This window comes from Astyanax mexicanus, chromosome 1, assembly GCF_023375975.1.
Source record: "Astyanax mexicanus isolate ESR-SI-001 chromosome 1, AstMex3_surface, whole genome shotgun sequence".
In the NCBI taxonomy this organism is placed as follows: Eukaryota; Metazoa; Chordata; class Actinopteri; order Characiformes; family Acestrorhamphidae; genus Astyanax; species Astyanax mexicanus.
Window position 1 is genome coordinate 47,293,063 of NC_064408.1, and position 26,487 is coordinate 47,319,549.

General features: G+C 36.9%; 1 protein-coding gene and 1 long non-coding RNA gene across 15 annotated transcripts in view; both read left to right on the forward strand.

Annotated features, from left to right (window-relative positions):
* Positions 1–26,487, forward strand: part of LOC103035149 (tripartite motif-containing protein 16-like) — a 204,234-nt gene that overhangs the window by 129,873 nt on the left and 47,874 nt on the right. For 2 of the 14 annotated variants that reach the window (XM_049479249.1, XM_049479248.1), the window contains exons 4-6: positions 6,139–6,301; positions 7,686–7,745; positions 7,888–8,066. The exons of 1 other annotated variant lie outside the window; for it this stretch is intronic. In XM_049479249.1, coding sequence (XP_049335206.1) covers positions 6,139–6,301; positions 7,686–7,745; positions 7,888–8,066 — 402 coding nt within the window. Of the gene's footprint in view, positions 1–6,138; positions 6,302–7,685; positions 7,746–7,887; positions 8,067–14,206; positions 14,375–20,536; positions 21,226–21,901; positions 21,974–22,197; positions 22,411–22,584; positions 22,745–24,290; positions 24,348–24,836; positions 25,414–26,487 lie in introns of those variants that run through there. 11 more of the 14 variants (XM_049479215.1, XM_049479255.1, XM_049479295.1 and 8 more) reach the window with 8 other exon arrangements.
* On the forward strand, positions 10,018–11,113 carry LOC125802172 (uncharacterized). The gene is made up of 2 exons (XR_007439144.1): positions 10,018–10,138; positions 10,254–11,113. It is a non-coding gene; the product is annotated as an uncharacterized LOC125802172 (long non-coding RNA).

Sequence of the window (26,487 nt, forward strand, 5' to 3'; positions counted from 1 at the left end):
CTGCACAGACTGGGATATTTTTCTGGAGGGGGCAGACATAGACAAGGCTGCAGAAGCAGTCACAGATTATATTATTTTCTGTGTTGATTCCATAATTCCTCAAAAAACTGTTAAACGATACCCAAACAATAAACCATACATTAATGAGGGTATCAGAGAATGCATCAGGAGGAAAAAAGTTGCTTTTTCCTCTGGTGATGTTGCAGGTGTTCATGCTGCTCAAAAGGATTTGAATGACCAACTAAGGGTGGCTCGGCGCCAGTTTAAGGAGAGGGCAGAAGAAGACCTGGCAGCTTCCAATACAAAGAATTTGTGGGACATAATCAGACAGATGACTAACATGGATGCAAAAAAGAAACCCCTGTCGGCCCTTAATGAAACAACTAGGGCGAATGAACTGAATAACTTTTACATGCGGTTTGATACAGAAAATGTGAAGGAATGTGCTGCAGTATTGGAGAATGTAATCTGTGATTTAAATACGGACAGAGTTACAGTTGAACTACAAGCGGTCAACAAAATTTTTAAAGCCATACAGACCAACAAAGCCACAGGCCCAGATTGTATGACTGCATTCTTGTTAAAAAACTTTGCTGAAGAGCTCTCACCTGTCTGGCACAAATTATTCCAGCTCTCTATAGATACTCATACGGTGCCAAAACTCTGGAAAAAATCTGTAATTATCCCGGTCCCTAAAACAGCTTGCCCTCAGGAGAATAATGATTATAGACCGGTGACACTTACCTCAAACGTTTTTAAATCATTTGAAAGGCTGATGCTTGAAAAGCTTCAAATACAAGTGGAACCGTTAGTGGATAAATTCCAGTTTGCTTATACAAAAAATCGAAGCACAGGTGATGCTATAGCAACATTAATGCATCTCATTCTTAAGCATATTGAATGCCCAACTGCATATGCTCGACTACTCTTTATTGATTTCAGTTCAGCTTTTAACTTAATACAGCCACATCTGATGCTTAATAAGTTAGTCCAGGCAAACGTAAATCCATTTTTAATTAAGTGGTACTACTCTTTCCTGTCTAATAGGCCACAACAAGTAAAGTTTAACTCTGCTCTATCTGACATAACAGTTTGTAGTACTGGGGCCCCTCAGGGGAGTGTCAGTTCACCTTTCCTGTTTACTCTCTACACTAATGATTGTGTTAGTATGGACGCAAACCAGCACTTGATAAAATTTTCTGATGACACAGTTTTGCTTAGTTTGTTAACAAAAACCTCTAACCCAAATATGTATCATATAGCTGTAGAAAATCTTGTGGCCTGGTGTAAGGTACACAAACTGCAGATTAATACAAGTAAGACTGTGGAAATGCTGGTGGATCCTCGAAAAGTCGGAATCTCTGACCCTGTGTCTATTCATGGTCAAACCATTGAGCAGGTGAGCTCATTTAAATATCTGGGAGTTTACATAGACTGTGATCTGAGTTGGAAAACACAGGTGACCAGGGTGTGTTCTAGGATCCATCAGCGCCTTCATTTTCTGCGCAGACTCAGATTATTTGGTGTCTGTAAGAACATTATGTTAATATTCTACAGAGCAGCTATTGAATCAGTTTTAAGATATGGTATTACAAGTTGGTTTGGTAATCTAACAGTTCAATCCAAAACACAATTAAATAGCCTAGTTAAGACAGCTGGGAAAATTATGGGCATTCCTGCCCCTTTTGGCCCGCAGGAGCTGTGGCAGCAGGCTATAATTAGGCAGGCTAGGAATATTGTTTCTGATAGTACACATGTGCTACATCAGGAGTACCAGCTCATGAACTCAGGTAGAAGATACAGGGTTCCTTTGTGTAGGCACAATAGGTTTAAACATTCTTTTGTACCACTGTCAATTAAGATTCTAAATAATAAGGACGTCTGACTGTATTTGGTTGTATAGGGGCTGTGGGGTTCTGTGAAAGTATGTAATGTAATGCACTTTAATCCTTAATGTATTGTAATGATATGGTTTTGGTCACATGATTGTCTGTATGTGTCTGTTTTGTGCTGTAGTGCAGTATGCCCTCAATCCAAGAAAAATTTCTCCTTGGGAGATAAATAAAGAAACTAACTAACTAACTAACTAAAAACGTAGAAATGTGTTGTAATTAACAACATTATACTCCTAAAGATACATATGACTAAATAAATACTCGAAAATCTAATCTATTTTAAAACATTAAACTTATTTTTACATTTTTAAAACTATTATTGTTAATATATATTATATTAATAGATATTATACTAATATTATTAACAGTAATATTGATAGTAATATTAATTTATTATTATTCTAATTTTTAGTATTATAAAAATAATATAATAATACATATGTTCCTGTGTGTGTGTGTGTGTATATATATATATATATATATATATATATATATATATATATATATAAATATATATATATATATATATATATATTACATTTTAAACCAACAGAAATATGTTTTGTACTTTATACTGTGAAGCTCCAGCTCATCCTAAATCACCATCTCAGTTGGGTTTATGTCAGGGGATTGTCAAAGCCATGCACCTTTTTGTCTACTAATTCCATTTGCGTCAATTAGTTTTCATGGTTTTAATATTAATCAACAATGTAAAAAAAAAAAAAACATGGAATGAGACGTGTCCAACTTTTGACTGATATTTGCGAGCTGACACACCCCAGAGTTTGCCCAGATGAACTTGGTGACTTTGCAGCTTTGCTTAGACCGTGAGCATCATCTGCAGGAATTGACTGATTGCATTTCTTGCAGCATTAATGTCAAGACTTCTATCATCGCTAATCTGGATTTAAATAATTTACTCGTGGGTTTGATTGCCCAGTTAGACTACAAGCCACAGTTGGCATTATAATATAATATAATATAATATAACTTATTCACTCATTTACTCACTCGTCAACCGCTTTATCCGTTAAGGGGCGCGGGGGGGGGGGGGGGGGGGGGAGGGGGGGAGTGGCTGGAGTCTATACCAGCTGGCATCGGGCTGAAGGCAGTATACACCCTGGACAGGATGCCAATCCATCACAGGGCAGACAGACACAGACAGACACACAGACACATTCACTCACACCTAAGGGGCAATTTTTATCCGACATCTAATTAGACTGAACTAATTTCTTTGGACTGTGGGAGGAAACCGGAGCACCCGCAGACACGGGAAATAATATAATATAATATAATATAATATAATAATTATATAATATAATAATAATTATATAGTAATATAATTGATTATAATTAATAGTAATATAATATAATATATTAATATTAATAATTATATAGTAATATAATTGATTATGATTAATAGTAATGTAATATAATTGCTTCAAACACGGAAATTATCATTTTTCTTCCTCAAAATTGGCGGTCCCTGGTGTTTAAGGTGCTGAACTGCAAGTCGAGATCCCCTAAAGAAGCTCGTTAAAAATAACGACTGGGTGAGAGCACTCGTTAATCTGCGATCGAGTTTACGTAGTACTTTAGTTACGCACGGGTTTGGGAAACACTCTTTAATTAACGATCAATCTTAAGTACGAGTTAACGAAGTTCTTAGCGTTACGAAGCTTTCGGGAAACCCACCCCTGATCCTCAGAAAGATTCTCACACTCCTCCTCATAAAGTTTATTAATGAGATAATAAATAGTTTATTTTAGTCTGTGTTTCTCAGATCTTAAGTAGTAAAAGAAGGAAATTATAGCTGCAAATGATTTTAATCTTTTTCTAAAAAACACTGAGAAGTTCAGTGTGAAATTTAATTCATTTTAAAGATCTGTTTATCAAGAGTCTTCAGTTAGATCTTACTGCGTAATGTGCAAAAGAAACACAAGAAAATCAACCAAACCAACAGAATTTAATGATAAAGCTTAATTCTCATATTTCAGTGCAGTTATTCTCATTATTTTGAAGAACTGATACTTTCACCTGCTGTGAGAGACAATAATAAAGAAATATGAAAGGAAGAAGTAACTTTTACATTTTAAATTATAATGATTAATTATATTCTGTTAATGTGTTTGTGTGATATACTGTACCTGATCATTTAAAGATATTAGAGGTAAGAAACAGCAGAAACAGGTCAATTAATATTTTACAGCTTCAATACAGAATCATTTCAGCAGAACTACTGCAGTGTTTATGAGGAAAATCACCCCAATGTTATAAAACCTCACATTCACTGGAAATAAAGAGTGTAATATGCTGATACACGTTTAATAGAGCAAATGAACATCATGTTTCTAACAATGTAATAATTATGAATAAAAGTTGCTCAGTTATGACTCAGATTTTACCACATTTACTGAATATTTTATAAAAAATGTAAATACTCTTTTAAAGGATGATTTACAGCATGTTTTCACTGTTAATCCATTTAATTAGTGTCGGGTTACAACAAAAATAATGATCTATTATTTAGTAACAATAAGGAAACTGGGGTGGATTTCCCGAAAGCTTCGTAATGCTAAGAACTTCGTTAACTCGTACTTAAGATTGATCGTTAATTAAAGAGTGTTTCCCAAACCCGTGCGTAACTAAAGTACTACGTAAACTCACTCGCAGATTAACGAGTGCTCTGACCCAGTCGTTATTCTTAAAGAGCTTCTTTAGGGGATCTCGACTTGCAGTTCAGCACCTTAAACACCAGGGACCGCCAATTTTGAAGAAGAAAAAATATTATTTCCGTGGTTGAACAATTATATTATATTACTATTAATTATAATCAATTATATTATTATATAATTATCAATATTATTATATTATATTATATTATGTTATGTTATGTTATGTTATATTATATTATATTATATTGTAATGCCAACTTTGTCTGTGGCTTGTAGTATAACTGGGCATATTGGAATTGACCAATCAAACCCACGAATAAATCATTAAAATCCAGATTAGCGATGCTAGAGTTCTTGACATTAATGCTGCAAGAAATGCAATCAGTGATTTCCTGCAGATGATGCTCACGGTTTAAGCAAAGCTGCAAAGTAGGTCCGGTGCAGGGGACGCCTGCGGTGTCTTTAATCCCACCTATACGTATTGTAAAGGGTATCGGTGAATGTGCAGGTAATATTTAATAATATTCCTTATTCAGGTGCTTCTAACCAACATTGTGGCCGTTCATCTGGGCAAACTCTGGGGTGTGTCAACTCGCAAATATATAAGTACCAGTCAAAAGTTGGACACGTCTCATTTAATTATTTTATTTTTTATTTTTTTACATTGGCGATTAATATGAAAACCATGAAAACGATTAATTGACGCATATGGAATTGTCTAGTAAACAAAAAGGTGCATGGCCTTCACAATCCCCTGACCTAAACTCAACTGAGTGATTTAGGATGAGCAGGAGCCAGAGTGTATATAAAACATATTTTGGTTGGTTTAAAAAAAACAGGTATACGTATAAGTATTATTATATTATTTTTATATAATTTATTTTTTATATAATTTATATTAATTTTATATAATTATTCATAATAATAATAATAATAATAATAATAATAATAATAATGATAATAATAATAATACATTAATATTACTATCAATATTACTATTAATAATATTAGTATAATATCTATTAATATAATATATATTAACTATAATAATTTTAAAAAAGTAAGAAAAGTTTAATGTTTTAAAATAGATTAGATTTTTTATTATTTATTTAGTCATATGTATCTTTAGGAGTATTTTAATAATGCCAAAGTACATCCTTTTGTAATTTAAATTTCAGAATATGTATAATGTTGATGATTACAACACAGTTCTACGTTTTTAGGGTGTAATAGTGAATAAATACTGCATATATGCAGTGTTGAATCGATATTTGTGGATCGATTGAGCGCGCTGTGTCGGGGGAGGAGTCAACAAAGATGTTCTTTAACCTCGTTCGTTAATTTTCACTTTGCGAAGCTCTTTGGGAAACACTCGCAGAACTGGCTCGTTCTTTACACACGTCATTCGTTAGTTCGTTCGTTATTCCCTAAGATTGATCGTTTTCGGGAAACCCACCCCTGGTCTTTATTTTACAGATTTCTACAAATTGTTACCACAGTATTACCACATTACTACCTATTGATTACAGATCTGTAAAGTAAAACTCTATTTTCACTCTCTGTAGAGATTCCAGTCTGTGAGTGTCTCTTCTGGAGGTGAAGATTCACCCAGCATCACTGTCCATCATCATCATCTCTCATTTGATGGAGTGAGGAAATCTCTCTCTGATCTGAAAGAGCGACTGGAGGAATTCTGCAGGAAGGAATTCAGTAAAATCTCTCCACAGGGTAAGAGGAGGAGATCTGATCTGAAACACACTGAAGATCATGTGACCCTGATTAACATAAATACACAATATTACTCAGAATAAATAGAAGATTTTATGTAGTTTTGATGGATAAAATATTAAAATTTCTCTAAATTTCTTTATTTTTAATCATTTCATAAGAATCTCCTCAGGGCTTCCATAGACAGTGCAGAGCTTTTCTCCAATCAGCTCCCAGCTCACCTGCAGCAGCTATACAGTGTTATTAATGCTTTATTACAGGTGTTTAAAAACCATTAACTAAAGTTACACAGAGATGTTTTGTTTATTAGAAAAAGCACAACTTCTGTCTGAGTCTCTTGAGAAACATTAAACTGTGTTACAGATTTTATAACCATAAAACTCTAGTGATAAAAGTAGATTAAAGTTTACTGAGCATTATTATGTTATAGTGCACTAAAGTGAACTTGTAGCCACATTAATAATCAGTATATTTAAAAAGTGCTAAAAATGGAACATTTGTTTGTACTTATTATACTTTAATAGTACAAAAGTCCTACTTTAATTGTGCTAATTGTACTTTACTGTACTAAAATGGAACTATTTCAAAAATATTTAAGTAACATTTAAATATACTACTTCATGTATTTAACCCTATATTTTAAATATGCTTACAGTAAAATTATAATACATTTAATAAGTATTGCAACTGTATCACTATTATACACCAGGTATATTAGAAATATGCTAAGAATTGATGTTAAATATATTTTCATTAGACTAGAAATAGCTTCTTGTTTCTGTCTTTAGTAAGTAGCACATATCTAGTATACTTCCTTGGGTATAAAAATATATTTTAATATACGGTACTGTTTTTTTTTATGTGTTTCAAATGTACTTAAAATGTAAAAAATTTAGTAATTTATTTTACATTCTAAAAATATTGCTTTGCTAAAATGTACAAAAGTACATTTGTAAATAAGTATTTTAGAAGTATATTGAACTACATTAAACTAAAAGTGTACTTCATAGTAGTCTATTTTTTAAAATTCACTATATTGTACTTTTTGTATGATCAAAGTTTACTTTCAAACATTTTATAAAAGCATAATATTAATGTAATTTTTATAAATTTTAGGTAAGAACATGAATATGTTAGTATATTTACAGCATACTTAAACGTTTCTCAATATGTTATAACTACAACTAAGTATATTTATTTTCACCATGTAATACAAACAAATTAAACAAATTCAGAATAAAAAATTGCAATATTTTTTTTACGTACAGCATTTTAAATATTTTTATAACCTGAAAGATGATCATATTTCTGTAACTGTTTCTTTCTGAACAAAGAGTTTTCTTCATTCATTCTGTTTGATCATTTGATTTCTGTGTTTCTACAGTTTCAGCAGTTCAGATGATTTTACCCTCAGAACCAAAGACCAGAGCAGACTTTCTACAGTGTAAGTAGAAATAAACACCTCAGTGATCTTTAAACACTGAATAAATGTACAAAAAAGAACATTTTATAACTTTATTATCAATGTTTATTATGTGAAGAAGAAGTAAATAAAAAACTTTTTTTTTTTGTCTTTTATCCTTCAGATTTCTGTCGACTGACTCTGGATCCAAACACAGTAAATCAGAACCTCAGTCTGTCTGAGAACAACAGAGTGGTGAAGTTCAGTGATAAAGTTCAGAGTTACTCTGATCATCCAGAGAGATTTGATTACTTTGAGCAGGTGTTGAGTAAGGAGAGTGTGAGTGGACGCTGTTACTGGGAGGTTGAGTGGAGCAGTACTGGGGGATTTGTGTTCATATCAGTATCATATAAAGGGATCAGCAGGAAAGGACGGGGTTATGAATGCTGGTTTGGAGGCAATGATCAGTCCTGGAGTCTGCAGACTTCTTCTCCTCTCTCTTTCTGGTACAACAACACTGAGACTAAGCTCTCAGCTCCTCCATCTTCCAGAATAGGAGTGTATGTGGATCACAGTGCAGGAACTCTGTCCTTCTACAGCGTCTCTGATTCAATGACCCTCCTACACACAGTCCACACCACATTCACTCAGCCGCTCTACGCTGGAGTCAGGATTAGTTGGTCTGGATCATCTGTGAGATTTTGTGATCCACAATAAAGTGAAAGTAGTTCAGATGATACAGAAAAGAATTGTGTTAAGAATAGAAATGTGTGTTTATTCTGTAGGGGTGTCACGATTTCGATATTTTATCGAAATCGATCGAAATGAGGTCATGGTCTCGAGTATCGAAGTCAAAAATAGGATCGACGATCCCTCCCTCTAAGCTGCGCAAATTGTACGCAGCACGCTGCGCAAAGTGTACGCAGCACACAGCACGCAACGCACACTGTAACCGACGGCGCTAGTTAGCTAACCTGCAGAGTATGGCACCATGGCAAGTGCAGATAAGGACGTCTTACCAGAGCTGGAAGCCGCTCCTGCTTCTCTTAAATCAGCAGTATGGAAGTATTTTGCGTTCCCGGTGAGTTATGTCGCCAGCGTTCGTGTTGTCGACAAGAACACAACAGTGTGCAAGATGTGCTACATGCGTGTACCATACCCGGCTACGGGAAACACTACGAACATGGCTGCACACATTCGCCGGCATCACAAAGATGTTGATTTGACTGGAAAAACATCATCATTGGTCCAGCCAACTATTCAATCTTCGTTTGTAGTAAAATTGGCACAGACCTCAGCTCGCGCTAAAGCAATAACTAACGCGATAGGGCTATTCATAGCAGCAGACCTGCAGCCTTATTCAGTGGTGGAAAACACTGGGTTTAAACATTTAATCAGTGTACTTGAGCCACGCTACAGTATTCCCAGCAGGTCGCATCTTACAACCAAAGTGTTGCCCTCCATGTATGAAGACACAAAAGAAAACGTTTTGAGGGGTCTAAGCAATGCAGAGTTAATTGCCATAACAACAGATGGCTGGACCTCAAGAGCAACTGAGAGCTACATTACAGTGACGGCACACTATGTCAATAATGAATGGGAGATTGAAAGTCCAGTCCTTCAAACTCGCCCTATCTATGAATCACACACAAGTGATAATTTGGCAGAAGTGCTACAGGAGGCAGTATTGGAATGGAAACTGGATAGACAAAATACAACCATCCCTGTGACCACAGATAATGCCAAAAACATTGTCAATGCCTCAAATGCAGCTGGATTGTCACCACATATAGGTTGTTTTGCACACACAGTAAACCTGGCATCCCAGAAGGGATTGGGAGTAAACCAGATTTCTCGTTTTTTGGGCAAAGTCAGGAGAGTGGTCACCTTCTTTCATAAGAGCACGACTGCAGCAGCTGTCTTAAAGGCCAAACAAGAGATGCTCCAGCTTCCTCCTCACAAGCTGATTCAAGATGTCGCTACAAGGTGGAACTCCAGCTATGACATGCTTACACGCTACTTAGAGCAACAAGCTGCTGTTTATTATGCACTCACAGAAAAAGATGTTAAAAAGAATGCCAAAGATCTCATCATACTTTCTGATCAAGATGTGACTGTTCTGGAGGATGTGGTTGAGGTTCTGAAGCCCTCTATTGAGCTCAGAACAGCAGCCCACTGTGTCTATGATCCTGCCACTCAAACACTCCATTCTCACAGCGATGAAACACAGTGAGTGGCACAGATTCACAGATTGTGAAGGATTTTAAATCGGCTATAGCAACCAACATTGGAGGGAGGTACTCAAATCCCAGTCTTCAACAGTTTCTGAATGAGAGCACTGCCTTGGACCCTCGGTTCAAATCTTTACCTCATCTGGATGACCAACAACAATCAACAATCTGGCTGAGAAAATCCTACAAAGGCATCCCACACAGGTATGTGACCAATTGAAATTTATATGATTAAATGCCCACTATTAATAATAGTGATGCAAATTTATCTTATAGTTGGAATATACATTCATACATTTATATTATTTTTTAAACTCAGGACCCAGGACAAGGGACCAGCCAAAACCCCCCAGAGGACCCAGAAACTGCAGCATCCAGTGAAGGCAGCCCCCCAGCAAAGAGAACCACACTCAGTGAACTGTTTGGTGACTTTTATAGCACAGCCCCCACTACACCAACAACACCAAAATTATGGCCTGATGTTGTCAAGGAGGAGATTGAGCTATACAGGATGGCAAAAGTAATTTCTGTGGATGCAAATCCACTGAAATGGTGGAAAAACAATGAGCATCAGTATCCAAATTTGTCCAAGCTTTCCAAACATTATCTTGCTGTGCAAGCAACAAGTGTAGCAAGTGAGCGGATATTGTGACTGCTCAAAGAGCAGCCCTTTCTCCAGACAATGTGGACATTCTCATCTTTTTAAAGAAAAACTTAAAAATATAAAACTAACAGTTGTTTTGTCCAGCCTCAAATATGTAAATAGTTTTGGTACCTCAAGGAGCACCTTTCTCTCCAGATAAAGGTAATAATATATCTTTGTTTTAAAAAAGACTTGACAGAAGAATGTGAAAAAAAAGACAGTTGTCATTCTCAGGGACCGAAAAAGTCTTATTTTTTTATGTTCAACTGTTATTAGGATAGAGTTTAGTTTGTTAATCTTCTAATTGTTCTATTATTTTGAACATGACTGTTCCTGTTTTTTTTTTGTAATATTTATTTTATGTTGCACATTGTTGTTTTAATGCAAACAGTTGCTACCAAAAAAAGCCACTAGATGGCAGCCAGTACCCTCTGTGACCCCTCATGTTTATTATTATTTGTTTGTTTTTGTTATTTTGTACTTGACTGAGAACAAGATTGTTACATTTATATCTTAATTAAATTATTTAAATTTGACCATTAGTGCCTAATGTGGTGTATTATAGATCACTTGTATGATTTTCCATCACGTTTATCAAGCCCACCTTTTGAAAAAAGATATTGTAAATTTAATTAAAAAAAAAAAAAAGAAAATCGAGAATCGAATCGAATCGTGACCCTAAAATCGGAAATAAAATCGAATCGAGGATTTAGAGAATCGTGACACCCCTATTATTCTGGGACACTGTAGGGGGTGAGGGGGTGTTTTGGGGGGGTGTTAGAATGGGTTTATATGGAGGAGTTAGAGGTTATAGGTGTTATTTTGGTGGACTGGTGATTTTTGACTGTTGATGATTTTTAGTTGATTATTTTGTTGATCTGTAACTGAACACTTTCATTTGTGTGGTTCAGTTTCAGGTCAGGATCAGATCTGAGACTGGGTTTATGATCAGAGTCGGGTAATGAGTGAGTTAGACTGCAGATTAGATTTAGATCTGGATTTGAGTTGATTTCAGATTTGATTCAGTTAAACTGTGTTAATGTTTATCTCTGCACTTGATTTATGTGCTGGGTGGTGGGGGTTCCTTACCTGTGAGATACACTGTGATCTGATTTGTGTGTGTGTGTTTACACATTGTCTTTTAACATTTTTTTTTTATTCTTTATTGACTGTCTTTAAAATAAAATTTATACTTTATTTGATATTAATAAAAATGCTTAAAAAATAAGTTTGTTTTTATGTTTTTGTTTTTCTTAAATTCTAGTGATTCACATTATTAATGTTCACGTCTCTCCCTTCAGTCAGAAACTCCTATTTATCATCTGATCTGTTTTAATCATGTTAATAAATCTGATTTCTAGAAATATATATAAAAATACATTTTTTTTTTAAATCACCATGACATAAACTACATCCAACGACCATAAAGAAAATGGATATAATTTATGTTATGGAATTTTTTTCTAAAAATATATATTTTTACAAATAAAATGTACAGCTTGTGTTGTGTGGTCATGTGACCCTGTGAAGGTCTTTAGTTCAGTTATAAGCATTAATGTATGTAGTTCAATAGTTTTATAATTGAATCCCTGGTTTAACACCAGATAAACAGAAATGGACATTTTTAAATACCCTTCACACAACAATCCAACTATCTACGTAGATCACTCCTATGGTGATGTCTGCAGCACATGTATGCACGCTCATGTCTGTGAGCTGTCAGCAGCAGCTTGAAAAGAAGTGGTGGCTGACTTCACATGTATCGGAGGAAGCATGTGTTAGTCTTCACCCTCCTGGTGTGTTGGGGCATCACTAGTGATAGGGGGAGTCCTAATCAGTGGGTTGGGTAATTGGCTGTGTAAATTGGGGAGAAAATGGGAAAAATTAGAAATAAAATTATAAAAAATAAAAATAAAAAAAAAGGCTGTGATTGCTCTCACGTTGCTCACTCACTCATAGTGCTCTCTCATTCAGCTCACTCCTGTTCCTCCCCTTCTCTGTCCATCACACAGTCTAGAACATCCACCAAAAACAGGGTTCCTCAGCAATAGCAGTCCAGTTGCTCACTCAAGCTGATGACAAGTCTACACATATTTAAACACACTTTCAGTGGAAATTCAAAGTCCAAGAAAAAAGCAGCTTAAGTGAACTTAAGTTTGTGTACTGGTGTTTAATAATAAATTATTAATAAACATAATAAATTTCCTCTTACATTAAAATCCCTCATTGAAATAAATAAAACTGATTAGTTCAACCTTTTCATGCTCTCCCCAAAATTTAACCCTGTATTTAACCCCAGAACAAATGTCTCTTGTTCTGTGTGAGATTTAACTGGACCTCCATCTGGTTTGTGCGTTTCTTGTAACAGCTCTCTGCACAGTCAGCAGTGACTTTTTCCATTGAGAAAAAGCGCTCTGAGGTAACAGAGCTGATCAGAGATCAGGAGAAGACTGAACTGAGTGCAGCTGAAGAACTCCTGGAGCAGCTGGAGCAGGAGATCACTGATCTAAAGAGGAGAAACACTGAGCTGCAGCAGCTTTCACACACAGAGGATCACATCCACTTCCTCCAGGTAACAAACACTGATCTGATCTACAGAAACACCTGATCCTGATCAATGTTGAGGAAGTACCAAAAATAAATTCAGGACTCAATTGTTTATTTATTAAAGTGGATTTACTCTTTTACATTCATTACTATATCTATTTCTCTAGAGTTTCAAATCTCTATGTGTCTTTTCTGGATCTGATCAGTCACCCAACATCAGTGTCCGTCAGCATCTCTCATTTGATGCAGTGATCAGATCTGGATCTGATCTGAAACAGCAACTAGAGGAACTGTGTGAAGAGAAGATCAGCGGAATGTCTCCTCGTGGTAAGATGAACGCTATGCAGCAGAGCGTGTTCATATTTGTGTGTGTCCATTTCACTGGTTAGCTGCACAGTTTAAACTGTAAAGGTGTGAAAGTTTGGGCGGCTTAGCAGACCAATAAAAGTGGCTGCTGTCTTTGTGGCTTTGTGCAATGTGTAGTTACATTTCTGGGGAGATGCTCATAGGGCTCCAACTGGAAAGTTTGTACTAGTACATTAGTGTGCTGTATTGTCATTGTGTGATTGCAGAATTCCGGTGAGAAGTTTCCTGCATAAATTAGGGGGGGCAAGCATGTTGTGGTAGAGACACTGGTCACCTTTGCCCCCAAACCGCCCCCTCCCTGTCACCTTAGATCCGGCACTGTCTTTGTGTTCTAGCTGGTCATACTGTATTGTGTCTACACAGCTGCAGCAATTCAGATTTTACTACCAGAACCGAAAACCAGAGAAGACTTTCTGCAACTTTCTGGTGAAACAAACACACACACACTTTTGGATTTAATAACTTATAAACACTCACTTATTTACTGTAAGAACACTCTGTTAGTAGAATAAACTGAATTCTGATTTTTTTTTTAAGATTTCTGTTGGCTGACTCTGGATCCAAACACCATAAGTCCTCAGCTCAGTCTGTCTGGGAAGAACAGAGTGGTGAGATGCAGTCGGAATGTTCAGAAGTATCCTGATCATCCAGAGAGATTTGATTACTGGGTTCAGGTGTTGAGTTAGGAGAGTGTGAGTGGACGCTGTTACTGGGAGGTTGAGTGGAGCAGTAAAGGATATGTGTACATATCAGTGTCATATAAAATGATCAGCAGGAAAAGACTGGGTAATGAATGCGTGTTTGGACACAATGATCAGTCCTGGAGTCTGCAGACTTCTTCTCCTCTCTCTTTCTGGCACAAACACTGAGAATAAGCTCTCAGCTCCTCCATCCTCCAGAATAGATGACTCCAGATACAATGACCCTCCTACACACAGTCCACACCACATTCACTCAGCCGCTCTACACTGGGTTTGACTTTTATTATTATGATTACTGTAACATTATACAATTCCAAGTGATCATTTGTAAAATATATATTGATGGAGAAGATCAGATTGACTGTTCTAATATCTCAGTGTCACAAAATCTCATGTGTTACAACCTGTGCGTGTGTAAACAAATTTAATTGGTAGAAAATGTTTTATTTTTGATTCATTGTAAATAAATCTGAACATGTAAATCAAGCAGTTGTTTTGCTTTTTGATCTGAATACTTTACTTTACGTGTGTTTCACTGTAGCACAAATAATCTAACTTAAAGAGGATTCAGGTGGTATTTCCTGGTGGAAAAGTGGATTTAGCTGTTTAAAAGCACTGTTAGAACAGGGAAAAAACGAATCGCTGCATAACATAATTTTACATGTATATTTACATGTATATTTATTTGTTTTTCGCACATCAGGACATTTGTGAATTGAAATGCTTGTAATGAGACAGAAGTAATCTACAGTAGAGTACTAATAACTATATATGCCACTAAATATACCAAATAAACATAAAACTACAAACTATAAACAAAATATACAGAAAAAAGGAGTATTGTGTTTGTAACTCTGTATTACATACAAATGAATTCGGCAAAAAATAATAAAACCGACACACACATAAATATGAATATACAACAGTATAGTTAGAAATTTATGGTATTAAGATTAGTCTGCATTCACTTATTCAGCTAAAATACATTCAGGTTTTCACATCACTGTAATTTTGAGCATAAGTTTCCAAAACTATTTTCTAACAATCACAGCTGATCATTTGTTGTGATGATTGTTGAACCAACTCCACCTCCTCTGTCTAAAACCCTTTTTACAGGAAATATGATGCACTACTTACGGCCTGTCTCCTTTCAGGAGACTCTTTTTTTAAGTCTCTTCCTATGGTTCCTTAATCACTAATGATCCACAGATCTGTAATAAGAAAAGAGGTGTATAAATCTATATTCCTTTTACTGTTGTTTTTTGCTGATGCCTCCATCAGGTTCATCTTATGTTCTCCTGTCTTTCAGTTTCGGATCTTAAGTTCTCTTGGCTCCTGTCTTCTAAGCTGCATTGAGCCTGGTTTCTGATCTCACCATCTCTGGCCGTGCCTATTCCTGAGGCTTCTGCTGTCTTGACCCAACTTTTCTTCAGTTTCTCTGCTGTTGTGTCTGTATATCACTGGTTAAGCTTCCATTCCCTCTGATGTGGTGCCTGTCTTTTATTGCCTACAGCCTTCTATTCTTCGGTTATTTATTCATATCCTTTTGGGAGAAATCAGTTTTTTTTGACAACTTTTTAACCCCCAAAAATGGCTTTGTTTAGACATCTATTTCATCATTCATAAAGGCACTGGAATTAATTTAACTTAAGAATGTAAAGAAAATAGCTGATTCCTCCCAAAAGGGAGAAATTGTTGATAAATGGTTATATTTAGAATGGCTCAATCAACAAACTTACAATCCTAAATGTTAGAAATAATGGCCATATATATCCAACATTGTTTTTCATCCAGTAAATAAATGTAGACCATTAACACCAGAAACACTGCATGTCCTCACTGTACTTAACATATATTAACTTTGACACCCTGCTTTACATACATTATTCATTTATATCAGTAGCATCTAATCATGTGTTTTTAGCCTGTCAGGTTCAGCAGACATTTAACCATACACTGACATTCCATATGTCAGGTGACTTTTTCCATGTCTAAAGAAAAAGCTAAATAATGCTGAACTGACCTTGGGTATTATAAAGTAGATCCTACTCCATTTCAGACATGTCTGTTTACACACGGTAAATTCTAGCCAGATTCTGCTAGTTTTTACACCTTTCCACCCACTGCACTGTCCGCTGTGAGGGGTAATGTCACGGATGGGTGACCCAGGCAGGGAGACGAGGAGACGGACGCAAGTGCACGTAAGGGAAAAATAAATAATTTATCAAATAAATAACAAATAAACAAAGAAACAAGAAAACGCATAACAAAGATAATAAACCAATGACCAAAATAAACAGTGAAACAAAATAACATAAACCTAAACAAACAAGATACACTAGAAATAAACTAACAGGGCTAGGGAAATATATGTATGGGAATAAACTAATAAACACAAAGCAGGGGTATCTACAAGGAGCCAAGGAAGACGGAAATAAACAAGAAACTAGAAACATGAACAAGTGATAAACACAGAAACTAAGACGAGAAGAACAGAGGCTATGAAACACTGAGATAAACTATGAAGTACAGAGAGAGACGAAACAACAGGGGGAGGTGCAAAGACCGACGAAGGACAAGAGACAAAGGAAGGCTTTATAGCACACAAGGGAAGTGGAAACACTTGGGGCTAGGGGGCGGAGCTTACAAATGAGACACAGGTGGAGAACTACTGACAAGAGACACAGAGGAGCACAGGTCACGTGGGGAAAACACAGAGACACGAGACAAGACCAGGACGTGACAGGTAATGCCTTCTATGATATATTCCCAGTACACCAGACACTGTGGATGGAGAAATCACTCACAAGATAACACCTCACAATTTATACAGAGTTAGACCTTCACATGTTATCTCCTAAAATAACACTGATCAGTTAACATACTTTTGGCATTTCATAGTAATTAACTGTGCATGTCTCCTTATGCAATCTGCTATGGACACATCACCTGACTAACACAAAGCATGTACAGGCCTGATCACTGCACAGAGATCACTGCAGCCTGATTACTGCACAGAGATCACTGCAGCCTGATTACTGCACAGAGATCACTGCAGCCTGATTACTGCACAGAGATCACTGCAGCCTGATTACTGCACAGAGATCACTGCAGCCTGATTACTGCACAGAGATCACTGCAGCCTGATTACTGCACACAGATCACTGCAGTCTGATTACTGCACAGAGATCACTGCAGCTAGATTACTGTACATAGATTACTACAGCCATATTACTGCACAGAGATCACTGCAGCCAGATTACTGCAGATGGATCACTACAGTCAGATTACTGCACAGAGATCACTGCAGCCAGATTACTGCAGATAGATCACTACAGTCAGATTACTGCTCATAGATCACTACAGCCAGATTACTTCACATAGATCACTGCAGCCTGATTACAGCACATAGATCACTACAGTCAGATTACTGCGCATAGATTACTACAGACTGATTACTGCACATATATTATTACAGCCATATTACTGCACAGAGATCACTGCAGCCAGATTACTGCAGATGGATCACTACAGTCAGATTTCTGCACAGAGATCACTGCAGCCAGATTACTGCAGATGGATCACTACAGTCAGATTACTTCACATAGATCACTACAGCCAGATTACTTCACATAGATCACTACAGTCAGATTACTGCGCATAGATTACTACAGACTGATTACTGCACATATATTATTACAGCCATATTACTGCACATAGAACACTACAGGCAGATTACTACACACAGATCATTGCAGCCTGTTTCATGCAGCTCAGAACTGCTGGGCACTAACAACCAGATAACGACAGCCAGATCTGTGGGCAAGATCACTAAAGCCCGATCACTGTGGCACAATCAGAGCTGCTTACCACTGTTATCTGCATTATCGTAGAGGATCACTGCAGATGGACCACTTCAGTGGAATCACCACACTGATATATCACTGCACATAGATGCTTGTCACTGCCAGCCAGGTCACTTGAGACAAATTGCTGCAGACTTAGAACTGCAGTTGATCACTACAGAATGAGAACTACAATGGATCACTGCGGACTGAGAACTACAGTAGATCACTGCAGAATTAAAACTACAGTAGGTCACTGCAGAATAAGAACCCCAGTAGATCACTGCAGACTGAGAACTACGGTAGATCACTGCAGAGTGAGAACTACAGTAGACCACTGCAGACTTTAAACAACAGTAGATCACTGCAGAGGAAGAACTGCACAAGATCACTGCAGACTAAGAGCTACAGTAGATTACTATAGACTGAGAACTACAGTAGATCACTACAGATTGAGAACTACAGTAGATCACTACAGATTGAGAACTACAGTAGATCACTGCATACTGAGAACTACAGTAGATCACTACAGACTGAGAACTACAATAGATCACTGCAGACTGAGAACTACAGTAGATCACTACAGACTGAGAACTACAGTAGATCACTATAGATTGAGAACTACAGTAGATCACTGCAGGATAAGAACTACAGTAGATCACTGCAGACTGAGAACTACAGTAGATCAATACAGAGAACTACAGTAGATCAGTACAGACTGAGAACTACAGTAGATCACTGCAGCATATCATTGCAGACAAATAAATCAGGGCAGCGCAACACTGTCAGCTGTATACTACAAGCTGGGTACAGATGCTACAAGATGATGAAGTGGCTTATGCTAAGGGATTTAAAATTAATTTAGTTATCTCCTAATTTGTTAAAATGTGACAATATTGAACTTGTTTTCCTTGCGCACATGCTTCTGGAGTCTCCTGGTAGGACTAACAGAGTTCATGGGAAAAAATGTGACTTCTTTAATGAGGAACAAGAAAAGAAAAAAACATAAAACTGTAGAATGTCTAATATAGTAGTTGTTTCTACTTTACAAATAACTTAAAAATATGTATCCAAACACAAAAATAAAGAAGGTTTAAAAACCAGTGTTTATTTTGACAACAAATTTGGTATTTGGCATTTGGTTTTAGTCATAATTTAGTCGACTAAAACGTAAAGGGTGTAAATGTAAATGCTTTTTCATCAGTTCCCTTGAATTATGAACTATACATTTATAAAAAATAAACATTTATTTACCAGTTGTGTAATATTATTAATGTTTGAATGTGAAATATATTTTTATATGACTAAATGTATATTATTATTGTAGGTATGTGACAATAAAATAAAATTTAGCATTTAAAATTTTGTTAGAAATCAGGTCATAAAACATCTGTAAAAATAGACTAGTTTTATCTCCAGCACTAACCCAGCACACCTAATGTAGCTATTCTGTAAATGAGGTCAAAACACACACACACACACACACACACACACACACACACACACACACACACACACACACACACACACACACACCTGTAGAGATGCTCTCAGGAACTTTACACAGACTTTGGGGTTCAGAGATTCACTTATTTTATTGTTATATTTTTTTCCTATTGAGTTTCTTTCTGACCTGTTTCTGCTGTCTGCACTAGCTCTATGGTTTCCACTGTGGGACTAAACAGATGATCTGATCTCAATGAGTGAGTTCTGTATCAGAAACATTACAGAACATCAGTGGTGTCTTTTAGTCCACAGCTGAGTTAAACACACCATCATCAGCTCATGAAATAACATTAGCATTAAAACGCTGCATGGAGATCTTTGTGACTCTTGTCTGCAGAAATCTGAAAGATTAGTGGTGTTTTTACCGGAGATGGAGTCGCTCCACACGGTTTACACGTTATCTTGTTTTTCGCGACGTCAAAGGAGAAATACGTAATCTCTCCTCTTTCTCTCTGCTGCCGACACTGTCGAGCTAATTTCCAGTCGAGCCCCAAAAGTAACGATAGATCACAGGCTAGTCTGTCCTCCCGTATTTTGTATCTAACCGCGGGTACTGAGAGACAGGTACTAATTGGTTGACTACCCCGCTTGTCCCGCCTCTCCACCTCCGCTAAAGTAGCAGTGATTGGATCTCTTCCTAACTGGTCGCTACCTTTCACAGAACTAAATCAGTTCTGATTGGATTTCGTCCCTGCAAAACATTTTCGTCTCGTTTTTATTCGTTGTCGAAAATGTCAGTTAATTTCGTTTAGTTTTTATTTTTTTTTATGTTTTTATTTAGTTATCGTCTCGTTTTCGTCTTGAAAAAAAGCTTCGTTGACGAAAACTATGACGAATTTTTTTCTTCAACGAATTTAACACTGTTAAAAACTTTACTATAGTTTTAAATCCTACACCTATAAATACATTTCACAGCTGCTGCTGTACATGAATGTATTTGGCCTTTTGTACTTTTCTCTCTCTCTCTCTAAAATGCAGAATCACGAAGCCACTCCTTCTCAGTTCAGAGAAAACGAAACTCTCGGAGTGCTGTTCTCTCTCTCTCTCTCTCTCTCTCTCTCTCTCTCTCTCTCTCTCCCTCAGTCGGAGAGCAGGAAAATGGCAGAGGTCTCTATTTCCATAGATCGGGATCAGTTCAGCTGTTCAGTCTGTCTGGATCTACTGAAGAATCCAGTAACTATTCCCTGTGGACACAGTTTCTGTATAGTGTGTATTAATGGACACTGGGATCAGGAGGATCAGAGGGGGGTCTACAGCTGCCCCCAGTGCAGAGAGACGTTCACTCCGAGGCCTGTTCTACGCAGAAACAACATGGTGGCTGAAGTGGTGGAGAAACTGAAGAAGACAGAAGTCCGAGCTGCTTCTCGTGCTCACTGTTACGCTGGAGCTGGAGATGTGGAGTGTGATTTCTGTACTGGGAGAAAACTCAAAGCCATCAAGTCCTGTTTGGTGTGTGTAGCGTCTCTCTGTGAAACTCATCTTAAACCTCACCTGGAAATTCCAGCCTTGATGAAGCACAAGCTGGTGAAAGCGTCCACACGACTACAGGAGAAGATCTGCTCTCAGCATGATAAACTGATCGAGATCTACTGTCGCACTGATCAGCAGTTAATCTGTTATTTATGTGCGATGCATGAACACAAAGGACATGATACAGTTGCAGCTACAGCAGAAGAGAAACAGGTGAGATCTACAATCCTTCAGACTCCATTTATACTGATTATGTTTAGAATTTCGCAGAAACATTGCATATAATTGTAAGTAAAGTCAACATGACAGAATTGGGCATGCCTAATAAAATATTTTAAGACTGTTTGGGATGCCACCTGTCACAAAAAAAAGGATTACATAGGTAGGGATAAAATAATTTATTTTAAGTGTGTATAGCATTTGTTTAGTTTTCTTTTATATAGACACAGTGCTGCAGTGAATTATGTTCATAAAACAGTTTACATACCTTTCTTGAAAGTGGGCAAGTATTAAACTGCCAATGCAATACTTCCTTGGACTGGTGGCTAGCTAGCTAAAACTGTAGGATTTCTCAAGGTCAGATGGCTCATTTGTCCAAGCTAGCTTGCTGGCTAGTTGCCTGATAAATTCTACAGCTGGTTGTAAGCCAACTGGAGCATATGGGCTAATTGTTATATAAATTTATAAGCCCAGTCAACAGGGTCGCTAATGCCGCTAGCCTCACGCTCCAAGCCTGGTCGATGGGGTTGCTAATGCACTCAGCACTGCAGTGACAACGCTATGGTTTTGCATACCTTGATGTTCACTTAAAATGAAGAACTGAGACTCTTCAGCTACTGTTATTATAAACATTGTGGAGTCAAATTAACTGTATTTTTTTTTTTTTCAGAAAATCCAGGAGAGAATCCAGGATAAAGAGGAAACTGTGCAGGAACTGAAACAGGCGGTAAAAACTCTTAAGGTGAGTAGTGAACAGAGAGTTGATGAAGCAGCTCTACATCACCTCACTCAGGATCTTTATTCAAACAGTGGGGAGAAAAATGTTGAGACACTTTTGGTTTCTACACAGTTAGTCTCTCTAGTCTCTCAGTAAGAGAGTGAGATAGAGCTGAGTGTTAACTGGACCTCCATCTGGTGTGTGTGTGTGTGTGTGTATTATGGTTTTGTGTGTGTGAATTGTAACAGAGCTCTGCACAGTCAGCAGTGGAGGACAGTGAGAGGATCTTTACTGAGCTGATCCGCTCCATTGAGAAAAAGCGCTCTGAGGGAACAGAGCTGATCAGAGATCAGGAGAAGACTGAACAGAGTGCAGCTGAAGAACTCATTGAACAGCTGGAGCAGGAGATCACTGAGCTGGAGCAGCTTTCACACACAGAGGATCAAGTACACTTCATCCAGGTAACAAACACTGTTCTGATCTACAGAAACACCTGATCCTGATCAATGTTCTGTGTGTTCCTGTGACTCAGCAACCATTTCCATACATTCTATACATATATAAATCCAGTTCTTCAGTGTTTGTTTATTAAAGTGGATTTACTTTTTTATTCATTACTATTTCTGTCTCTCTAGAATTTCCAGTCTCTCCACGTCTCTTCTGGATCTGATCAGTCACCCAACATCAGTGTCTGTCAGCATCTCTCATTTGATGAAGTGATCAGATCTGTATCTGATCTGAAACAGCAACTAGAGGAATTGTGTGAAGAGAAGTTCAGCACAATGTCTCCACATGGTAAGAGGAGCTGTTCTGCTCTCATATATTATATTATCACAACACTACGTATTTTGGTGTTTCAAAATTATTAAAATATATTATTAATTTTAATTATTTGTCATATTTCTAAGACTATAAGACTGCTCATAGATTTTATTTTGCCGAGCGTAATCACTTTTTATTTTCACATAGTTCTCTTTCATGTATTCATCCACCATTTAATGATTAGAAAAAAAAGACATTTGAAGTTTCAAAAATACATTGATTTTCTAAACATATTTTATTTACTGTAATATATATTGTAGTAGCTTAAGCTTTACTTCAGTTGAGTTTGGAGACAACATGATTAATATTAGGAGAAAATTTTATTAATAAATGCTGAATATGCAGCGAGTGTCTTCGGCCCCTTGACAATAAAACATTATAAAGTGTGTGACGATACTGATGTCAAAGGTGTCATCAAAAAATCTATTACAGTTATGAAATAATAAAATTATGGGAAATGGACCACACCTAACCTTAACATGTCAGCTTGTTGTACAACATCTCTGTGAAACACTTGTGAAACCTACACATTTTTTTTCCAAGCTGTTACCACTGCCTGTTCTTTGTGTGAACTCTCCTGCTGCTTCTGCTTCCTCACCCACTTTTTCTTTTCCATTAGCTTATTTTTATGAAATAGCTTTATTAGTTAATTCTCAAAATGTACATACAATATGCACAGGAACGCATTTACATTAATACCATTACATGTACAAGATTTTGTATTAACAGTAAAAAAGATATAAAGTCCCACTTTTATGTTTTTATGTCCAGAGTTCATCTTCTGAGTTCAGTTATGATTGTCCTGGCTCTGACACCACTGTTTCATATCCTCTCTTCTGCCTTGTTGCCTATTATGCTGATGCTGTCTTATTCTGTTAATATTTTTTTCAATCCCTTGCTGTATTTACTGAATCAAATTGCTGTATTTGAACAAGCTTTGAGCTGTTTTCTGTGGTAAACCGAAGCATCTTTTTGAAGATATTTATACCAGCATTCTGGAATGTAAGTATAAACAGGTTCAGGGAGACAAGATGCTGACCTGCAGTCAAAATGAGCTGTGGCTTTGTTCAAAACATTTAAGTGCTGCACTATATGGCCAAAGGTATCTACTTAACTGCCTTATGTTTGGTGATGCAAGGCTTTATGGAGCTGCTCGGCCACGGAAACCCATTTCATAAAGCTCTTTATGCACTGTCTTTAAACTAACCTGAAGCCCTGGAAGTCTGTAGTGATTAACTCTCCGGTCCGTTATTTTAAGTTGACAGAGTAAATTATATTCGTTCCCAGTCTCTTTTAATTGTTTACAATACCACTGACAGTTAACTGTGGAATATTCAGTAGCGTGGAAAAGGGCTTGCACAGATGTCTATATTTACACACATATAAACCTTTAATAAAGTACTGTTCACAAACAACACACAGTCTTATTGTGTGTAAAAATGAGACTTGTTCTGTAATCTTGCTCTAGATAGTCTTGTTTTTCTAACTGTTCATTTTGTACTGTATTGTGTCTCTACAGCTGCAGCAGTTCAAATTTTACCCTCAGAACCAAAAACCAGAAAAGACTTTCTGAAATGTAGGTGAAACACACACACACAATGTGCATTATTTTATTACTTTTTCATAACATTTTACTTGAGTGTCCAAATATTCCTCTCCCTTATCCTGGTCCAACAACTCCTCTCCCATATCCTGGTCCAACAATTCCTCTCCTATATTCTGGTCCAACTACTCCTCTCCCTTATCCTGGTCCAACTACTCCTCTCCCTTATTCTGGCCCAACTACTCCTTACTTTTTCCTGGCCCAACTACTCCTCTTCCTAGTTCAGGCCCAACTACTCCTCTCTTTTATCCTGGCCCAACTACTCCTCTCCTTTATTCTGGCCCAACTACTCCTCTTCCTTATCCTGGCCCAACTACTCCTCTTCCTCATTCAGGCCCAACTACTCCTCTCCCTTATCCTCTGAAAAAAAAACACACAAACAAAAAAACAATTTTAAATGAATTACAAATACTGTAAGAACATAATGTCAGTAATAAATTACACTCTACTATATTTTTTTAGATTACCGGCGGCTGACTCTGGATCCTAACACAGCACGTGCGCACCTCAGTCTTTTTGAGAAGAACAGAATGGTGAGACGCAATCATGATGTTCAGCAGTATCCTGATCATCCGGAGAGATTTGATTACTGGTGTCAGGTGTTGAGTAAGGAGAGTATGAGTGGACGCTGTTACTGGGAGGTTGAGTGGAGCAGTTGTCAATATGTGTACATAGCAGTGTCATATAAAGGGATCAGTAGGAAAGGAGGATGTCATGAAGGTTGGTTAGGACACAGTAATCAGTCTTGGAGTCTGGTGTGTTCTTCCTCTCTCTCTTTCTGGCACAACAACATTGAGACTAGGCTCTCAGCTCCACCATCCTCCAGAATAGGAGTGTATGTGGATCACAGTGCAGGAACTCTGTCCTTCTACAGCGTCTCTGATACAATGACCCTCCTACACACAGTCCACACCACATTCACTCAGCCGCTCTACGCTGGATTTGACTTTCCTGATTATAATTCCACTGTAAAGTTATGTGATTTAAAATGAATGTGTAAATTGGGTAATAAAGATGATGGGGTTAACCTTGCTAATTCCTCAGTGGTAAACACTGCTTTCACACAAACACTTGTACTTATGTTTAACATATATATGTTCTTTACTTGTTTTAACCAATAATCCAATATAAATAAATATGTGCTACATTTATATTTACATTAAGATCAGCATGTGTTTTTGATTTCACTGTGTATACAGTTTACATTTGTCTTTATTTGTACATGGTTTTATAAAATGAAGAGAAATTAAATCTAAGAAAACACTTGGAAATCAGTGGAAACATAAAGTAACCTTTTTTAACAAATAAATATAAACCAGATGGACACCATATTGATTCTGTTCTACTTTCAGATCTGAAAACTTTTACTCCTGAGCTGAAGTAAGAAAGAGATTTAATCATTTTCACATTTTCATAACATGTTAAAAAAACAACAACAGAATAATAAGGTTGTAAAAATGGATTAATTAACTTCAAACAGGGTTCACATGCTTATTTACGTATGTAGGGTAAACCAGTTTTTACCTTTTTAGCTGTGGTCTGGAAGAAATCCAGTTTGACATACTTAGACATGTCTGCATCAATACATTCAGGTTAAACACTTTCTTAAAATAAACCAATTAGAGATTTTTTTTTTAGGTTCGAATGCTAAATAAATAAATGATCATACTTTAAATATGTCTGATGTGTCTGTTATTTCTGCCTCAGCAGCTCAGAATCTTGGTGTAGTAATTGCAAATTAATTAGAACAGCTTTTCCACATGGAACAAAAATATAAACTAAACACTTTTGGTTTTGCTCCCATTTTTCTTTACCTAAAATCAAAGATCTAAGACTTTTACAATCTCCAATATAAGCTGTCTTCAAAGGCGTATCAGAGAATTTGGCAGTACATTTAACCGACCTCTCAGCTGCAGACCACGTGTAACCACACTAGCCCAGAACCTACACATCCAACATCTTCACCTTCGTCTTCACCAAAGAATTTCTGCACAAATTGTCAGGCTCCGTCTCAGGGGGTGAGGTCGTGTGAGTGAGGGGTTTGCTGATGTCAATGTTAGATCAAGTGGGGCATGGTGGCATGACGAGATCCTGAGGCCCTTTTTTGTGCCAT